Raw genomic sequence first — 19242 nt, forward strand, 5'->3', positions numbered from 1 at the left:
TCGAAATAGGCGCAGCGAGGGAACGTCTACACACCAAAGTAGCACACATTGAAATAAGGGTGCCAGGCAGAGCTGCAGACAGGGTCACAGGGTGGACTCAACAGCAAGCCGCTCCCTTAAAGGGCCCCTCCCAGACACAGTTGCATTGAACAACACAAGATACACAGAGCCTACAACTGGTTGCAGACCCTGTGCCTGCAGCATGGATCCCCAGCTGCCGCAGCAGCAGCCACAAGCCCTGGGCTAAGGGCTGCTGCCCACGGTGACCATAGAGCCCCGCAGGGGCTGGAGAGAGAGCATCTCTCAACCCCTCAGCTGATGGCCGCCATGGCGGACCCCGCTATTTCGAAGTTGCGGGACGCGCAACGACTACACGGTCCCTACTTCGACATTGAGTATAAAACACAGTTGGTTGCTGGAATGAATTACTTCATCAAGGTACAGAGCAGTGGGGAACTGAATTTTATAGCCATAGTACCTTATACTTGTTCAATCAATTCATTACAAAGGCTACGTCTACGCTAGCCCCTTGCTGTCGGGAGGTACATGGTAACGAGCGAGTTGGGAAGATGCTAATGAGGCCCCGCCATGAATGTATAGCGCCTCATTAGCATAATGGCAGCCACATGCGATTCAAAAGTGCTGCGTTCGAATCACGTGCCACCCATGTAGAAGGGAGCCTTTCGGAAAGACCTCCTGCACTTCAAAAGCCCCTTCTTCCCAAAACTAAATAGGAATAAGGGGCTTTCGAAGTCCGGGGGTCCTTTCAGAAGGTCCCCGGCTACACCGGCGGCGCGTGATTCCAAAGCGGCACCTTCAAACCGTGCGCAGCTGCCCTAAGGCTAATGAGGCACTGCATATTCATGGCAGTACCTCATTAGCATCTTCCCACCTCGCTCATTACCATGCCCCTTCCAAAAGGAAGGTGCTGGTGTCAATGTAGCCCAAGAGGTCCCTGTGATTTAGTCCTTAGAATGAGTGTCACAGAGAAACTCGCCCCTTTAAAAGGAAGATCTAAGTGCAAAACTGTGGGAAGACTGGTCACTGTCAGGCAAGGGGGCCACTGGATCAAGACAAAAGTGTTCCCATATGTTCACTTGCTGTTAGTGCCCTGAAGAGAGAGATGGGAAAGCTCCACTGTATGTTTGTTCATTGCGGGCCCCAAACAAGCCATTCTTCCCTGTAGTGACAGCATGCAATTGCCATGTGATTCTCAGGAAGGTGTTTCAGTGTTTGTAGTCCGAGGTCCGTTTAGAGCTTTTCAGTCTCATTAATAAATTACCTCTTCTACCGCCAGGCTAAATGAGTATCCTTATCCTCACTTTACACATGAGAAACAGCCTTTGTGTCCCTGAGTGACTTGCCTCAGAGCCATACAATGAATACAGTAAACACCTGAATTACATGGGGGTTGTGTTCTTGCAACCCCCCCACATAACCCAAATTTTCGCACAAGTTGGTAGGGGACAGGCAACCAGGCTTCTGCCTCGTTCCTGGCTGCCCTGGGCTTGCAGGAGCTGGGAAACAGACCAGCCAACCAGAGTGGCGCTGCCACTTGGTTCCCAGGTCCCCCCTGCTTGCAGGACCATGGTGGGCAGGTCAGTTTTCTGGCCGCTTCTCCCTGCCTGCCTCCAGTGAGGAGTTATGTGCATTTTGAATCCATGTATTTGGAGTGAAAGAGTCAGGAAATGAGCTCATCTGTGCCCCAGCAAGTAGACAGGCCCTCCTCTGCTCTCATTTCCTTCCCCCAAACCCACATGCGAAAATGTCCATTCCCTAGAAGGCTTTTATCCCATGGAATTTACTCTCCCTTTCTGCTTACCTTTCAGGTCCATGTTGGCAACGATGAGTTCTTTCACCTGAGGGTTTTCAAAAGCCTTCCTCATGAGAACAAACCACTGAGCCTCACCAGTTATCAGAGCAGCAAGACTCAGCACGATGAGCTGTCTTACTTTTAGGGGGCCTCCTTGAAAGAGCTGCTTTAGTGCTTCGTGTTTTTTTTTTCCTTAGGCTATAACATGACATTTCCTATGTTAGTGAATAGAGTGAAAATGTTCTTAAAACTGTGACTGTCACTCTAGGCTACGTCTACACGTGCCCCAAACTTCGAAATGGCCATGCAATAGCCATTTCGAAGTTTACTAATGAAGCGCTGAAATGCATATTCAGCGCTTCATTAGTATGTGGGCAGCTGCGGCACTTTGAAATTGACGCGCCTCGCCACTGCGCGGCGCGTCCAGACGGGGCTCCTTTTCGAAAGGACGCCACCTTCTTCGAAGTCCCCTTATTCCCATGAGCTCACGGGAATAAGGGGACTTCGAAGTAGGTGGCGTGCTTTCGAAAAGGAGCCCCGTCTGGACGCGCCGCGCGGTGGCAAGGCGCATCAATTTCGAAGCGCTGCTGCCGCCCGCATGCTGATGAAGCGCTGAATATGCATTTCAGCGCTTCATTAGTAAACTTCGAAATGGCCATTTGCATGGCCATTTCGAAGTCTGGGGCACGTGTAGACACAGCCCTAGTGTAAAAGAGATGTAGCTCCATTGAAATTAATGGAGTTAGGCTAGTGTAAAATCCAGAGTCTCTTGTAAGCTAAAGAGAAAGGAAGTGTAAAGAATACAAGTGTGATTGAGAGCAGTGTGAGAACTTACCACTCTAGCAGGATTAGAAGATGTGTTATGTACCATAAATTGCGTTTGTTCTTTGGATCTTGTTGTTCGGGAACTAAGGATGGAGGTTTACGCAACTGGAGCGAACTTGACAAAGTAAAAAGAAATAGAATCTTAGTTGCTGGAAACAGAAATGCATCCTGGGTGATCAAATCCTGCACAAGAAAATATAGTTTACAGCAGAGCTCATGTCAGATGTAAAATTGCTTCTTTACCAGATCTTAATCAAAAGCCCTTGTAAAGGGAAATTACAGAATGTATTTAGCAGGGAGTTCACTCTGTTCTCTTAGCTATTATACCATAGCTCTAGTCAATTTTCTACCACAGTTGCGTGGGGGCACAGTGCATCACTTGTACAATACCCCTCATAGTCCTGAAACGAATCAAGAACACAGTACCACATTTTTTTTTCTACCAGCTGCCAACCGTCTTTATTTTGCAGCAGGCCTTGGAATTGGTTAGGGCAGAAGGAAAAATGTCTATATTATGTTCTTCATTCTGGATAAAAGCTATTGGCTGCGTTCCAGGGGAGGCCATCTGGTTGCGGGGTGGGGGGGGTGGAATTGTGCAGAACTTTGTATGGCTTGTTGAAGCCATGTAGGTAGGTGCAACGCCAAAAGCCACAACTTCTAGTGCTGAAACTGATGAACTGTTATTAAAGGTTGTAGTACATAAGGCAGCAGCATAGAGCCCTTTCTTGTTTGTCCTGGTCCTAGAAACCCTCACAAGAAACGTACAGAAAGAAGCATCTTTGTACATGTTTGAAAATGACATTCTAGGCAGTAAGAAGAGGATCTTGATGAATGGACAGATGTGTTGGAGAGCCATGAGCTCAAAGTAGGCAGAGGGGAACAGAGTCTATGGTGTGCAATTTCAATAACGTGAACACTGAAGAATTATCCTTGAAACTAGATTGGCAGGTGACTGAAAATGCAACATTTTAAATAAATGGGTTTGAAAATCTGGGGCGATGGATGGCAAAAGTAGAGCTAGATAATAAATCCCTGAGACAAATGGAAAGAGAGCGGTGCAGAATGTGACAGGAAGATTGAAAGGGAAAGTTCACAAAGTGGTGGTCCTTCCAGTGTCAATGTCTGGCACTCAGTACTGGACAGCAAAAAGAAGATTGGAATATTGAGATAATGAGCATCTTAGATAAGACAGCCTAAAAGTGTGTTCGAGGCGTGCTCAAAGTAACATCCTAAAATGAAAAAACAAGGGAGTGGACACTTAGATGGTTTGGGTGTGCACAGCACAGTCCCAATAACAGTGTGTGTGAGAGAGCCCCTGATCAAGATTGATTGCGGGGGGCTGGGAGTAGAGGCAGAGTCTGACCCAACAACAAGTGGTCAGATGTCGTCAGAAAGAAAGGCATGTTGGCGCTTAGCATTGAACAGAGAGTACCCCATTTGATGGGATTAACACAAGTATGAAAAAAGAATTTCATTTGTTGGTTCAATGAGATTTCAGGGTAAGACTGAACTCATGGCCAGCTCAGATTCTGAAGTGGCGACTAGTCTGTATTCTGTGAGGAGCCCAAGGAGGCTGGGTCACCTGCTCTGCAGGCCTTTCAAAGGAAACAGTAGAAAAAGAATGGAGGCCATATAGCATGTTGTGTTTCAATGGCTACGTGTACACAAGCCCAAAACTTCGAAACTGCCATGGAAATGGCCATTTTTAAGTTTACTAATGAAGCGCCGAAATACATATTCAGCGCCTCATTAGAATGCCGGCAGCTGCGGCACTTCGAAATTGACACTGCTCGCTGCCGCTGGCCTTTGAAATTGCCTCACTCACCCTAATAGGGTCCACATGAAGAATACTGAAAACAAAGAGTTCTAATTAACTCTGAAAAAAGCTGTAGCCCCAGGCCAGAATGAAGATGAACTCTGGCTTGAAGTATTTTGCCGGAGGTAAGAGCAGACATTTAGGGTTAGAAGTTGCATGTAACAAGCTTGTGGTGTGTGTTTGTTTTACCTTCATAAACTCACTTTGAGCTGTCTGTTTTCACTTGCAATCACTTTAATCTTACTTTTTATGATTAATAAAAACACGTTTATCATCAAGCCCAGTGTAAATAATTGGTAAAAGGGCTGGGGTGCCTCTTGTTCTATCCTCACAGGCAAGGAAAAACAAGTTCCCTCCCTCTGCCTTATGACACCCTTTTAGATACCTGAAAACTGCTATCATGTCCCCCCTCAATCTCCTCTTTTCCAAACTAAACAAGCCCAGTTCTTTCAGCCTTTCTTCATAGGTCAAGGAAAAGTACTTTAAAAAAATATATAGTGGAAAAATCCATTAACAACAACGGATTTAACTAAGGGGCAGTGAATTTCCCTGGATACAGAGTCAGCCAGCCCTGGGGAACAGCCATCAGCTGCCCTGAGCCTCCTTCCCTGAGCCCCCTATCGTGACACCTGAACTCCTCATACCCCCGGGGTGTTGCCCTATAGAACCTGAGTAGCACCACGTGAGTTTTCTAGGGTGACAGTATAATTATGCCAGTTTCAATTGTTTTGGTAATTTATTTCAAAGTACCTGTCAGAGTATGTCTGCAACACACAGACAAAGGATAAGATTTGGGATTGTACTTTATTTTGCACAAATAAAGCCTTTACTAAGGATATTAACACCAAATTAGAGTAATTGATATAAACTACACCAATGTGCTTCCCACCCCTCCAGCACCGTGAAGAGACTTGGGGTGAGGAGCCCAAGAGAGGAGCAAGGAGCATGGGGCTAAACCTGCTAGGTTGTTAGGTGGGGGTGGGAGAAGTTGGACTAACTCTGCTTGGGGGAGGTGGGAGAATTATAAAGGAGGTGGGGAGTCTTCCCCTTGCAGACCCTGACTGCCCACCAAGCCATTCCCATTTCATCAGACACACCTGCCCCTACCCCTCTCTTCCCGCCCACCCCCCCCCAGTTATTTTTAAAAGAGCTGTTTGGGAAAATATTTTAGTGTCTATATTTCTGTGTGAATTATGTGGGGGGGGGGGGTTTAATTCTTTCTGGTAGGTGAGGTCAGGGACTTGTGCAGTGTGCTGATTGACACAGTTATCATGAGTAGGGACTACAGTATTGCTCCTTTTATCGACTGGCTTGCGCTTAAGCTGGCAGTTGGAGTCCAGGGACTATACCCCGTGCAATACTGTTATAATGCAGGTGTGGCCAAACTGTGGCTCACAAACACTCCTCCACCCACCATCCAGATGCACCCTATTCTCCACCCACCAGACCATAGGGCAGGTGGGACTCTGCCTTGCTGCAGGGAGAGGGGAGTCTCAGGGCTTGTGCCCAGTGGGGGTGGCGGTGGGGGTCTCAGGGCTTCTCTCCAGGGGAGGCGGATGTCTCAGCAGGCACCTTCTGGTGGTGAAGCTGAAGCCCTGAACCCCAGCAGCACACCCTGGCTCTGGAAGGGCCGAAGACTGTTGTGTGCAGTTCGGAGGGTCAGCAAGAAATGCATGTGTGAGGGTTTCACAGTAGATTCTTTTCTCTTGTGACTTTCCGTGGTGGTTGTGTGCAGAGGTGTCTGTTGTGCACCGAGATTCACGTGAGGCAGAGCCGGCAGAACTCTTCCAGTTTGGTGCAGAAGCATTATTAGCTGAAAGCAGCAAGCTGGGAGAAAGGGGACCGTCGAGTTCGTGATCTAGCTAAACAGATTCTGGCCTGTTTGGGACAGATGAAGTGCTGAACCACTGGTATTTGTATAGAGCCCACACACTTCTTTGGGAGCCCCTGGTAAGTTAGCAGCAGTTGGAATGAATAGACCCTTCAGAGATACACAATATGGGAGCACAAGTGTAAAATCAGATTTATTTTATTTTCATTCATGCCTTGGCACAGCCAGTATGAGCTGGGACTCTGTAGAATGAGCCCATTCCAAGCATTAAAAAGGGTCCAGTGGATCGGTCTTGGTTTTGTCAAGCTGATAGGCAGTAAGAGAGGGCTCCTGGGGCAGGGCTACGTACACGATCAAGTGTACACATTGATCTTCAGTTTCGCTGATGCAGACCTGAAAGACACAAAGAACAGGACAGCCATGGACAAAGCAGAGTCTAATAAAAGGATGGTTTGGAGCGCTGTAGTGCTGAACCTTGGAACTGCCAGAGAATAAAAATTATATCACACCTGCTATTATTTTATATGCTTAACCAGGTCTGTGTCGTAATACGTGTGTGAGTTAAAACAGGCCTCTGTGCCCAAACTAGGGTGTTTGTGATGCACGGCAGAGATAGAAACGTTATCTTTGCACTCACCAGGTTAAATTCAGCCCTGCCATAAGAAGCTGCCACTCCCACTCCTTGCTCTGGGAGTTGTAACTCCTTATGCCTTAAAACGTTTGAGGGATAATGGAAGGGTGACGGGGATTTAGCTGGCACAGGTATATCCACATGGCCTCTGCAGTGCCAGCCCCTGCTTCGCCAGTGCCAAACTCTCAGGGGGCTATGGTAATGAGCTTTGGGAGCATGCAAATAGCACGCCATTTGTAATCCCGTGAAGCTCATTTTGCACAGCTCGCTGGCAGCAGCGCTGGGTGGAGCGCCATGGAGGGCCAGCCTAGTGGAGCCAGGCTTCCCTGATTTATAATATATTCTACCCAGCCCAAACACACACATTCCAGTAATCCCTGGAAATGTGCAATTTAGAGTTAAGCGCAACTCAAAATCCCACTGTCAGGGCTCTGCAGGGCCAGGGGTTCAAACTCCCCATGCGGCCCCGGCTCATGCTCACCACCCTCTGGGCAGCTCTGACTTACCATCCCACCCCCACACCTGGCTCAACTCCAACCCCCGAGCCATGCACAGCTCTGGCTCAACCACCCCCCTGCAAAGCCGCACAGCCCTGGCTCAGCTCCACCCCCACCCCCGCCATGCAGCCCTAACCCACCTGAGGAGTAACCCCCCGACCTCCTTCCATGGCTCCAACCCACTGCCAGGCTTAACCCTCCCCAGTTGCCTTCCCAAGACCTGGACTTTCAAAAGGAGCTCCAGGTGCTCCTGCTGCTTCCCCGGCTGCAGAACATGCGTTCCACCGGGGAAAAAGCTGCCCCCGACTTACACAAAATTCAAGTTATGTGAGAGTGCCTGGGAACATAACCTCTATGTAACTCGAGGGACTACGGTAATGAAAGTCTTTATTTCCTAGGGCTGAGGGGGCCTTGGCAAGTTTCCAATTATTTGCTATTTCTGCAGGGCGGAGAATGTCCAAGTACTACGGTAAATTGGCCTGTGGGCTCTAAGTCAGGTCAATACATCTCACAGGCCTTGAGAGCGCAGTGTCCTTGCCCAGCTAGCTTGTGATGAGAGTTTCCAGGCCAGATTGACAAAGGGACTCAGAAGCCCAAACTGGGGGGTTGAAGCCCAACATTTCAGTACAGAGTAACTTAAACCTCCCACTGAACTGCCCCCCTCTGAGCATATAAATTGTTTGGAGTCCCCTGCTTGCCTGAAATTCTGCCAGGGGCCACGCACCCTACTTTCTGCAACAGGCATCTGGACCGTCCCCCCAACTCTCCCACCCAAGTGGCATTAGCCTAGGTGTTGCCCTGCCATCTTACTGAAGGCCCAGATCCAGTAAGAGTGCTCGGACGCCACAGAAACTTTAGAAAGAGCACAAATGTCCCTATGACCCGTAGCCCGGTGGCAAGGGCGCACACCTGGGCCAAAGGAAAAGCCATTCAGTTCCCGCTTGTGCAGGTCATATTGAACCGTTTCTTGCACTGTTTCCTCACTATTTGCATATCTGCCTTTAAGGCACTCAAAATTTCACCTGCTTCAAGCAAAACATGTCAGCAAGAATGGAAGAAGGGAGGAATTTTGTTGAATACTGACCTTAATTAAATAGTTTAGTCCATGAACAACCTGCGTCCTATATTGTAAGGCTTCAAATACTTTGTATGTTGTATTCTCCTTCTTTTCCAGCTGTGGCTTCACCTATAAAGGGAGAAAAAAGCGTTAGACTGCAATGAGCTTTTTTCATCAGATGTTCTGTGCCTCAGTTTCCCCTTTGTAGTGGCCCAAAGAAGGTGCAGAGACTGATATGTCACATATAGCATGTCCCCTCTTTGGGCATTGCTTTTTAAGTAATTCAGCTCAGCTCAGCTCTTCCAGTCCTGTTTCCTGGGCTTCACAGCCCTGTCAAAACTATTCTTGCCGCCTGGACATTCCAGAAAGCCACTTTTTACTTGCTCTCCGCAAACATCTCCTTCCAAAACCCCGCTCCATCCACCGACCTCAGCGTTTGCCTGGCCCAGCTCCCTCTGGAAGGAGGCAGCAGCACCTCCAGTTTGCCATCACATTCCTCTTAAATCAGTGTGACACTGTGGCCTGTTAGCACCAACTGGCAAAGGTTTCACGGTTCTGAACAAGCATCTCCTGTCTCCACTTGGACAGGTCACTATACCTGCCACATGACTTTCATGGTACTTCACGGCACGGGCGGGCTGTGGTAAAACCTGTAACATATCAATCAGTATTCATAGCATTGGAAGCTGTGCATATGGGTGATACAGTTCCATTATTCCTTAAGTATGTATTGAAAATTATGCCCTTATGGCCTTGGAGGGAAAAGTGAGTCACCAGGGAATAATACTGCCCAGGGATGGCTAATTCAAGCGGAGAAAGTTGTGACTCAGCCAGGTGTAGTCGGTGGAGTATTTGTTGCTTTAGTCAGTTTGCCGTGGCCTCAACCCAAAAAAAAAAGTTAAAAACCATCAAGCTGAGCATCAAAACCACATGGGCAGGAATCAGCCTGTCTGTGACTGAAGACAGAAGACTGTTCAGTATGTGTCATTGTATGGACTCTGAAGGACATGTCAAAATATTGTGAATACCAACAGTGTAAACGTGCAGTGGGTTATGCTGGCGAGGTCATCTAAGGCGTGTGCGAAAATGTAATTTGTCAGGTAGGATAATCTCATTTCTGTTTTTGTACGGTAAGTTATACGAATGGTATGTCTGTATTCCCCAACGTGTGCTGTGTACCTGGACGACACCCCCAAATAATTTGGCATTTAGCACGGCCTGACCCGGTTGATGGCCCACGTGAGACAAGAGCTATACAACTGACCCACTGAGAGATGGCAAGGATTACACCCCAGGACTCAGCAAGGCACACGGGGGTATGCCTACAGAAAGAACTCTAAGGCTGCGTCTACACTTGTATTCCTCTCTCGAAAGAGGCGTGCAAATGAGGGAAATCAGAAATGCAAATGAGGTGGAGATTTACATCTCTCACACCTCATTTGCCTATTATTTTAAAAGAGCTTCTTTGGAAAGAAGAAAAGCAGTGTAGATGCTGCTCTTTCGAAAGTAAACCCCATCTTTGAGACAATCCTTCTTCCCATAAAAAAAGGAAGAAGGGTTCTTTCGAAGACGGGGTGTACTTTTGAAAGAGCCACGTCTACACTGGTTTTCTTCTTTTGAAAGAATATGCAAATGAGGTGCCAGATATGTAAATCTCCATCTCGTTTGCATTTTCAATTGCCCTTATTTGCATGCCTCTTTGGAAAGAGCAATGCAAGTGTAGACGCAGCCTAAGTCTTCCAGGCCATGTGCTGGGCAGCTTCTGTTTTTGAACAGAGGAAATCAAGCCTCATGGCAAAGAAGTGTAACAGTCATGTGCATCTGCTCCATTTTGTCTTCAGTTTCTCTTCCTGTTTTCTATCCTGCTTCTGACCTCTGGAGTAACCTTTCTACAAAGGAAGCTGTGACCAAAGGACTGAATGAGCCATCCAAGCTGCTGGTATGTTTCCAAGTAGAAGCTCCCTTCTAGCCAGAGGGAGATGAAAAAAGTCCCCAAGACAGTTTAAACTATTTAGCTAAAAATCCTTTTTTTTCTTCTTCCTACTGGTATCGAGAGAATCCAAATTGAAGCAATAAATGCAAGTCTCTCTCCAGGTGGTGGCACCTATGCAAAGAACCTTACAATGTGCTGACAAAAGCAGCTGTGCACTCCATATTTACTCAGAACCAGTTAGTCCACAGGGTTGTAGTTTAACAGTTGCTTTAAATATTTTCGTACTTTGTTGCTGAAGACAATACAATCACCTTTTAAAAAATATCTTTGCATAGATTTTTTAGCTGCACAATCAAGGTGTACATCTTCAAGCCTTAAACGCTTGGGGCTTCAGACATAGTTTTTGAAAGTAAATTCTTCAAAAGACTATCCTGGTCTAAATTATACATTTAATTACTATAACACAAAAAAACTTGCTTCCAAAGTTTTCTTGTCATTTCTGTCCATCCCTGCTATAATCACTCTCCCTCCAAAGGGACAACACCCCTTTTCTTCCCAAAAGCTGCACAAATGAGTTTCTATTGTTATGGAGATCACATAAAAGAAATTTATGTTCCCTTTTCTAAAAGCAGTTAACCTGGTGATGAAGCCATTAAACCACTCTGACTGATTAATGTAAATTAATGTCTTTGCTCCTATGTGTTAAATACGTAATAATCTGGAATTATGATTTTTGAAAGCTTCAGCGTACAAATATAACATCATCCTAGTAATACTGATGAAGCCAATGTGAAACAGAGACCAGTTGCATGATGTATTCCGTACTATTTCCCACACTATTCTGCAGGACAGCACTGTACCCTGATTAGAAAGAAGTCTCTAACGCTTCAGAGACTCTACAAAACACTGTCACTGACATTTTCAGTCCCAACTGTAGGACTTTTAATGAGAGGCTTTCTGTATGTCCAGCCTTCTCAAGCTGGCACTGCAGTGGAAAACAGGCTCCGTTGCCTTTAGAAAGAAATGAGAGAAGAATGGCTTTTACCAAATGTCATTTGCTACATTTGGGTTCAGGGCTTTGGCTAGAAGTGATGAGGGGAGACGGGTGAGGGTGGGGCAGGGCAGGGCAGGGCAGGGGTGGTGTATAGGTGGTGGGGGCCACGGGCTATGGAGCTCCCCTCCCTAAGCAGCGGCTTCCCCATTGCCCAGCTCATGATCCAAATGCTGCAATCTCGACATTCCTCCCAGCACCCCACCACCCCTGCACTGGAGAACTCGTTCCTCCAGTTCCCACAGCCTCTTCCCTTTCTGCTGCTCTCAGCAGCTTCCCCACACTACTCCCAGGCTTTCCGCTGCATCGGAAGTGTTGCTCTAAGTGTCTTGTCAGCCCCAGATGTCCTTGTCTCAGACATACACGCTACCACCCTCCCCTTTCCCAACCTCCCAGCGCTATTTACCCAGCCCTTATTTACTGGAAGGGCCCTTCCCGTCAAGGGAGGCCAAGCAGACAGCTGCCTCGCTCCCAGCCAGACAGCTCATTGTCCTCCGCTCCTGCCTACCCCCTGTGGGACTAGGCGCTGTAAAGCGTAATCCAGTCCTGACCAAAGGACTCTGGGTTGCTGTTTCTGGGCTTATCTAGGCTTAGGGCTCCACTGGACATCACGCTCAGGGGTCAGCAGTGTTACAAGACAACCTCCCCAGAAGTGCATAGGGCTGTTGGGGACTAGCATTCAGAGGTTCATTGGCGTCTTCTTGACTGACAGCATTCGCAGCCCTGAGCTCAGCACCCAGGCGTCTCCTGCAGTGCACGGGGAGATCTAAGTGCCGAAGCAAATGAGCCTCAGAAGCCAGCAGGCAGAGCGGAGAGCCGGCTATGCTAATCAGGGTAAAATGGAGAGACCAGGGAGTGCAGAATGAGCAGGGCCGCAGACTGACTGGTGGGCTGGAGAGAAGCGCACACCTCTGCTTGAGATTCATGCTGGCAGAGGGCCAGGTGAGGAGTGGCTTGTAGGTGCTGAGGCAATCAGGGTTAAACGCCTCGTCTCTCTGGAGCACTTTTGGCAAAACATCAGTGTTCCCATCGGCAGGCTGGTGGTCAGGTAGTGTTGGTTGCTAATGAAATCACAGAGATCCCAGCTGACTCTCAAATACCAGATGCTATTCAAAATCTGCCTCACACAGATCACATGCAACGGCGGGGCCAGAAAGGGGAACCCAGCACTCGGGAGTGTTCTCCTGCTCCAAGCACGAGGCAGGAGTTCTACCGTTTAGAACATAAAGAACTGTGAATACTCTTGTTCGCATTTTTTCAAGCTCACCAACCAAGCAAGTGCTTTAAATCAGGGGGTTTTCAATCGCCTTCTTTCTCAGTTACCACCTCCCCACCCCCAACACACACGCACACCACAAACGCTATAACAATTCCACAGCCCACCTGTGCCCCAGCAACTGTTTTGAGTCACGTACACCAGGTTAAAAGCCAGGGCTCGTGGCAGTGAGCCGCATGCTGGGCAATTGCTTGGGGCCGGATGCCACAGTGGCCTTGCAAAGCTAAGTTGCTTAGGCTTTGGCTTCAGCCCTGGGGGCTGGCGCATGGGCTTCACCCCTTTAGCCTTCTGCCCAGTGCCCCGGCACATCTAATGCTGCCCTGTTCTCTGGTGTATTTTGGCAGCCCCCTGAAACCTGCTTTCAGCCCTCCGGGGGTATGGGCTGGGGAAGAGCGGCTCAGACCCCTGCTTGGGAGCTGCTGCTGTAAAATCATTCCAAGTGCATGACCCTTTCTTGAGAGCAGTTCAGTCTCATATATACCTTTTGGCCCCACTGCCCTTAGTTAACAGGGAGGTACATTTTAACCCCCCAATTTACCCCTCTGCACGTGAAAGGAGAATCACCTTTTGATCATCTTTGCATACACTGAAAACTAAGGATCGTTGCCTCATTTCTGGTGCAGGGTGGATGCAAGCTCAATCTTGGCTTCTCAAGATTTTCTTGAACAGAGCTGGTTACATTTCTACAGTGTGCGCACACCACAGCACTAGTATTTTGTCCTCCTCTGGTGCCTTTTTTTTTTTGGAGGACAAGATGCTCAGGCTGCATCTACACTAGCTCCCTACTTCGAAGGGCGGATGGTGAGCAGGGTGCCGGGAGTTTATTAATGAAGTGCTGTGGTGCGTATGTAGCACTTCATTAAGCTAATTCTCCCCCCGCCCCCAGGAACTTCGAAGTGTTGAACTTTGAAGTACTGGCTCGTGTGTAGCCGCAACTCACTCGCCGGTACTTCGAAGTGCCTGGGCCACGTCAAAGGCCCTTTACTTTGAAGTTGCCATGAGGGGAGAATTAGTTTAATGAAGTGCAGTATCTGCACTGCAGCACTTCATTAATAATCTCCAGACGCCCGACTTACCATCCTCCCTTCAAAGTTGGGAGCTAGTGTAGACACAGCCTCAGTGTGTCTCACGAACATGAATTAAACCTCACAGTCCCCCTTTGAGGAAAGGGAGTTTTATCCCACACACCGTGACCCCCTTCTACAGCCAAGGAAACTGAAGCACAAAGCGGTGCCGTGCTTTGCCCTGGGTTACACAGGGAGTCCATGACAGAGCCAGGCAAACCCCGAGTATTTCCCTGTCCGAGCTCCACAAGCCCAAATACCCTTCAAGGGACCCTAAATCATTATTGGAAAGACCCAAGTTACAAACCAGAGCAGAATACTGACAAAGAAGCCCATTTGCACTTTCTTAGACCCTTAAAATCCAAGATTTTCCAGGATCTAACAAGCCGCTGGACTCTCAGAAGGTAATTTGTTTTTTAAAATAGTGACATCCAGGGATACTGAAATACCCATCCCCCTCCTCTGCCCTCTGGCAATGGGGCTCTAGTAGCAGACCTGGCACTAGGAACAAAAGCCTGACTTTCTGGGTGCTCAAATGGGACCTCTAATTCACTGCCCGTGCAGCTCCACTACTCCAAGTACACCAGTTCCAGTGTAGACAGAGAACACGGCTATTTTTGCTACTAGCTGAACCGCTCTAATCCGCAGCTCTCTCGTTGGGCAACATCCATTATCTGGCGTGATGTTACGTAGCCAGACAACGACTTATCATGTGTTTCTCGAGGTTCCTTAAAGTTTGTTTACAGCCACCAGCTTCCCAGAGTTTCCAGAAGACAAAATAAGAGCATATTATCTGTTTTTTCAGTCTTCTGATCTACCTTTCAAAGAGTAAAATGGGATGATTCGGGTAATCATAGACTTGCCAATCTAACTCTGATCTTGAGTAAGAAACTGCAATAGCTGATATGGGTCTTGATTAATAAAGAATTAAAGGACATTTGTATATTAATGACAATCAGTGTGAATATATGGAAAATAGTTCCTGTCTGACTAACCTGGTATCTTTGTAGATGAGATTATAAAAGTGGTGATAAAAGGTAACACAACTGATGTGCCATCCTGCTGTATGGCAGTGTACTTGGTATCACATGGCATTTTGATTAAAATACTAAAACAATAATACAAAATTAACATGGCCTCACTACATTGATTAAAAGATTGAAAAGGTCTACACTGGTGTTGTACAATCATCAGACTACCTGGTCCCATCCAACCTTGGCATATCTAAGAATTTCCTGGGCTGTAGTCGCTTCTTAAGCAATTTTTTCCATGCCCCATACTTGGAATCAGTCAAGAGGGTTTCATTTGCAATGCTGGATGTTAGATTTTAAAATAAAGTTTAGCTTAATTCCATCATCTCTCCAGCATTTGCCTTAAAGACACACACTTTTCTACCGTTAGTGTCTGTTTTGCTTCTTTCATTGGATGCAACTCACCTGGTCAGCAATCGCTTGAACTTCTGGAGTTGCCAGCTTCACCTCTGAATAGGCTCCTCGCATCATAGCGGCAAAAAGCCTCTTAGGATGTTTGGACACTGACAAGCAAAATCTAGAGCAAATGTGATCAAGAATGGCCAGGCATCTGGTGTTATATAGTCACACAGTCATGTGATTTATATAGGTGGAGTTTACCATCATTAGGTTTGTGAGGGGAAAGGAGGGAAGAAAGGAACAAACCAAAACAACACTGTCACATGGTTACTAGTAAGGTAAAGAGCACTTCAACAACCATTATGTGACATTATAGTGCTCTCAGGAGACCAGGAAAGCAAAAAGCAAATAATCCCCTAACCCCTATTAGTTACCAGAATTGGTTCAGGCTGGTTTGGCAATGTCTTGACTCATCACTTGTTTCAACACCCGTAAAGAGGGTGATGCTCTCTTTGTGCTTAGGAGCCTGCTTCCGGAACTGATTGTTTAACACTGAGCCACACCCAATTGTTTCCCCAGTACTATATTAGCATTAACATTTCAACACATCACAAAAATGTTGGCACATGCTACCACCCTAAGCTGTTCTTTGGCTTGTGTTTTAGCTTTCTACTGGGGGAAATAAGACCCACCTTCAAAAAAGACTCTGCATGTAGAGTTTTTCACCAGACTTTCTGCAAAACCTACGTGCATTTGGCAATTAATCACATTTTAATTTCACGCCAGGAACAACATTTCCTTTTTCTACATAATTTCTTGAATGCTTCTCTTGTGACAGGGTAGGGCTGGGAGGGGGTGAGTACAAGCGGAAAAAGCGGGGCTGGCAAACAAGCAAAGTGGGAGCAGCTGGGGAGGAAGCTCATCATCATCATCACCACCATCAATAACCGTGGGCTCAGCACCCGCTGGTGTCTGATGCCTCTCTCACTATTTCCTCCCATCTTTCCCTATCCAGTGCAGACTGGCTTAGTTTCTGTAGACTAGCTCCGCACCAATCTACCACATCATCTATCCATTCTCTGTGGGGTCTGCCTCTCCTATTCGAACCACCCATTATGCCGAATACTAGAGTCTTGATTTTTCGTTCATCGTTCATTCCTCAAATACGTCCAAATAGTTGTAGCTTCTCTTTTATAACCTTCTGCAGCAGGTTCTCTTTCGGCTGTATCTTCCTATATAATTCTGCATTGGTGACCTTCTCCATCCACCCTATTCTCAGAATCTTTCTATAACAACTCCTTTTGAACGCCAATATTCTTCTTTTCGAATCTTTCATTATCATCCATGTCTCACAACTGTACAACATGCTGCCGAATACATACGTTTTCCAGACGCCCAGCTTCGTTCATAAGCTAATTGGTTTGCTTTTCCAGATCTCATCCATCGCCTTCAAACTCGCTCTTCTTTCGCTAGTCTAGTCACTATTTCCTTCTTACAGTCTAGGTCATGTATTATGTTGCTCCCCAGATATGTGAACTTCTCTACATTTTCTGGTTCAATACCATCCACACTGATCTTCCTTCCGATTTCCTTACCTCCAAATACCATTGTTTTTGTTTTCTTGATGTTCATAATCGGTCCGTATCACTTCCGTTCTTCATTTAACACCCGCACCGTTTTCACCAGCTTCTCCTCATCTTCCTCAATGATAACTATATCATCCGCGAACCTCAAGTTGTTAATTCTTTTCTCGTGCACAGATATCCCTTCTACCTCTTCCTTCATCTTGTCCATCGCCCTCTCCAGATGTGTGATGAAGATACTTGGCGATATTGGATCTCCTTGTCTCATACCAGTGAGTGCAAGAATGATGGTCGCGTGATTCGAAGCAAAACCGTTCAACATCTCAGTCATTCAGGTGTATGCACCCATGTCGGACAGTATGGAGGAAGAGACTGAGCTATTTTATAAAGACTTGACAAAGACGGTGGGGAGGAAGCTGCCCTGGGTCAACTGGGGCTAGCTGGTCCCACTGAAGCCTGCTTTTAAAAGAACCTTTTGCCCAGTAGGTGAGGAGCGTGTTAGAGGAGAGGATAGAAAGCCAGAGAAGAGGAGCAAAAGGGGTTCTTCTAGAAGTACAGCACAGCACAGAAGAGAAGTGCTCAGCCGCAAGGGGCTAAGGCCCCTGCCCAGAGGGCCCTGAGATTTAATGTATGGCTAGAACAGACTGATCATGCAGTAGGAGCCAATCCAGGAGGGAGAACGTACTGCTGCCACTAACTGGAGGAGATAGTAGGGGGGAGGAATCATCTGGGGAAGTGGCCCAGGGCGGAGAGCTGTGGTGTTCATGACGAGGGGAGCCCTTCCCCACCACTAGCAGGCACAGAGAGCCCATGGGCTGGAACCTGGAACGAGTGGGTGGGGCCCAGGTTCTCCCCAGACCACTATCTCCCCCGCACCATCTCAAGAGGGGCAACGGTATCCTGGCCATGGGGCTAATGGACTAAACAGAGGCCCAGAGCCCAGGAGTGAGGAACAAATTGCTGACATTAGACTTTTCAGTCTACTGGAGAAAAGGATAAAATGATTCAATGGCTAGAAATTAAAGCTAGATCAGCTCAGGCTGGACACCATTGCAATACGTGACCAACACTAACACTCACTAACAGGCACAGTCTATACCCCAGGAATACCAGTCCTGGAACCTTTCCCTGCAACAAAGTCCGCTGCCAGCTTTGTCCACATGTCTTCTCTGGAAATACCATCACTGGACCTAACCATGTTACTCACAGAATCACGGGCACCTTCTCATGCTCCTCTACTAACATCATATATGCCATCGTGTGCCAACAATGCCCAGATGCTTTGTATATTGGACACACTTCTAACTCCCTTAGACAAAGGGTCAACGGGCACAAAACAGACATCAAAACACTCCAGATCCACAAACCAGTTAGTCAACATTTTAATGGAATGGGGCATTCTGTCAATGACCTAAAGGTGTGTGTGTTACTGAAAAGGAATTATCGCACCGTTTCCGAGGGCTCCATTCATTACACCCTCGAGTACCCAATCGTTTGTCCTCTCTCCCAGCCCACTGACTCACAGCCCGGGGAAGGCAGAAGGATCCCACTGTCAGTATTGGGAGTGGGCTCACCTTCCACAGCTCTGTCTCCACAGACTGCCGGTGAGCAACTTTGACAACAATTTCGCCAAATAGTAAATCAGGTTAAATTATGCTGGAGACATACTGTATCCATTTATACCTGTAGGTGTTAAACTGTGATCTTTTCCATTGTTTCAGGAGATGTGCTAAAATCTTAATATTTCCAGATAATACCCAATACATTTTACGGTCAAGTGTTGCCGAGCTGAGAATCTGCATTTTAGTACACCCAATGGCTATTGCAGTTTTATTCCCTAATTCCACCTCTTTTTTATAAGGCAACCAGTTGGTAGTGTTCAGCCACTGCCACATGTTTCATCTAGCTTTTAAGTTTCCTGAACCTAGTTGGACCAAATCAATACTGGTGGGCACCTGCTTTTGAATAAGACTATGTTGTAGCTGTGATAAGGTGCTTAACTTGTTTTTGATCACCTCTACATTCAGTGTTCATAATCCCTGTCCCAAAAACAACTCCTCCCAAAATGGTATCTGCCACATCTTGTTTTGCTCCAGCACAGGAGGGCTGATGTGTCTTTACCCAGGCCGCCAGGATAGGGAGGGAGTAAGGTAAACATTTCGGTTTTCTTCTAGACACATTTAATTGAGTTCAGTTCATGCTAATTTTTACCTCTACTAGTAATGGGTTGAACAAAACTTTTACTGGGTTGATTTGAGTTTTAAACAATTTAGGCTTTTTGATTTTTACTGGGGTTCCCCTTATAACTGTATAGTTAGTGTCCCAAGTTTTGGTACAAGTGTTTGGAAACCATAAGTTTGATTTTTGCCCACTAGGTATTGGGCAATATCCTACAATCACAGTGACCACGGTCCCTGATTTCATAAGCCCATTCCACTCATATGGGAGTAGTGGGTAACTTGTAACCCACATTGTATCCCCCAAAAGACCTTCCA

The 19242-nt window shown here is 47.0% G+C and overlaps 2 protein-coding genes across 2 annotated transcripts; one reads left to right on the plus strand and one right to left on the minus strand.

The window, feature by feature from the left end:
* The first annotated feature begins 327 nt into the window (after positions 1–327).
* LOC142012101 (cystatin-B-like) lies at positions 328–1958 on the plus strand. Its single transcript, XM_074991946.1, has 2 exons — positions 328–438; positions 1830–1958. Exons 1-2 carry the CDS (start codon positions 328–330, stop codon positions 1956–1958), a joined length of 240 nt encoding a protein of 79 aa, XP_074848047.1.
* A 4501-nt stretch (positions 1959–6459) lies between these two features.
* LOC142007064 (cystatin-A-like) lies at positions 6460–15340 on the minus strand. The gene is made up of 3 exons (XM_074983592.1): positions 15231–15340; positions 8498–8599; positions 6460–6678 (listed from the first exon to the last, which is right to left on the minus strand). The coding sequence occupies exons 1-3, from the start codon at positions 15294–15296 to the stop codon at positions 6553–6555; spliced, it is 294 nt and encodes a 97-aa protein (XP_074839693.1). The 5' UTR covers positions 15297–15340; the 3' UTR covers positions 6460–6552.
* Positions 15341–19242: the final 3902 nt, after the last annotated feature.

This window comes from Carettochelys insculpta, chromosome 1 (genome assembly GCF_033958435.1).
Source record: "Carettochelys insculpta isolate YL-2023 chromosome 1, ASM3395843v1, whole genome shotgun sequence".
NCBI lineage: Eukaryota > Metazoa > Chordata > Testudines > Carettochelyidae > Carettochelys > Carettochelys insculpta.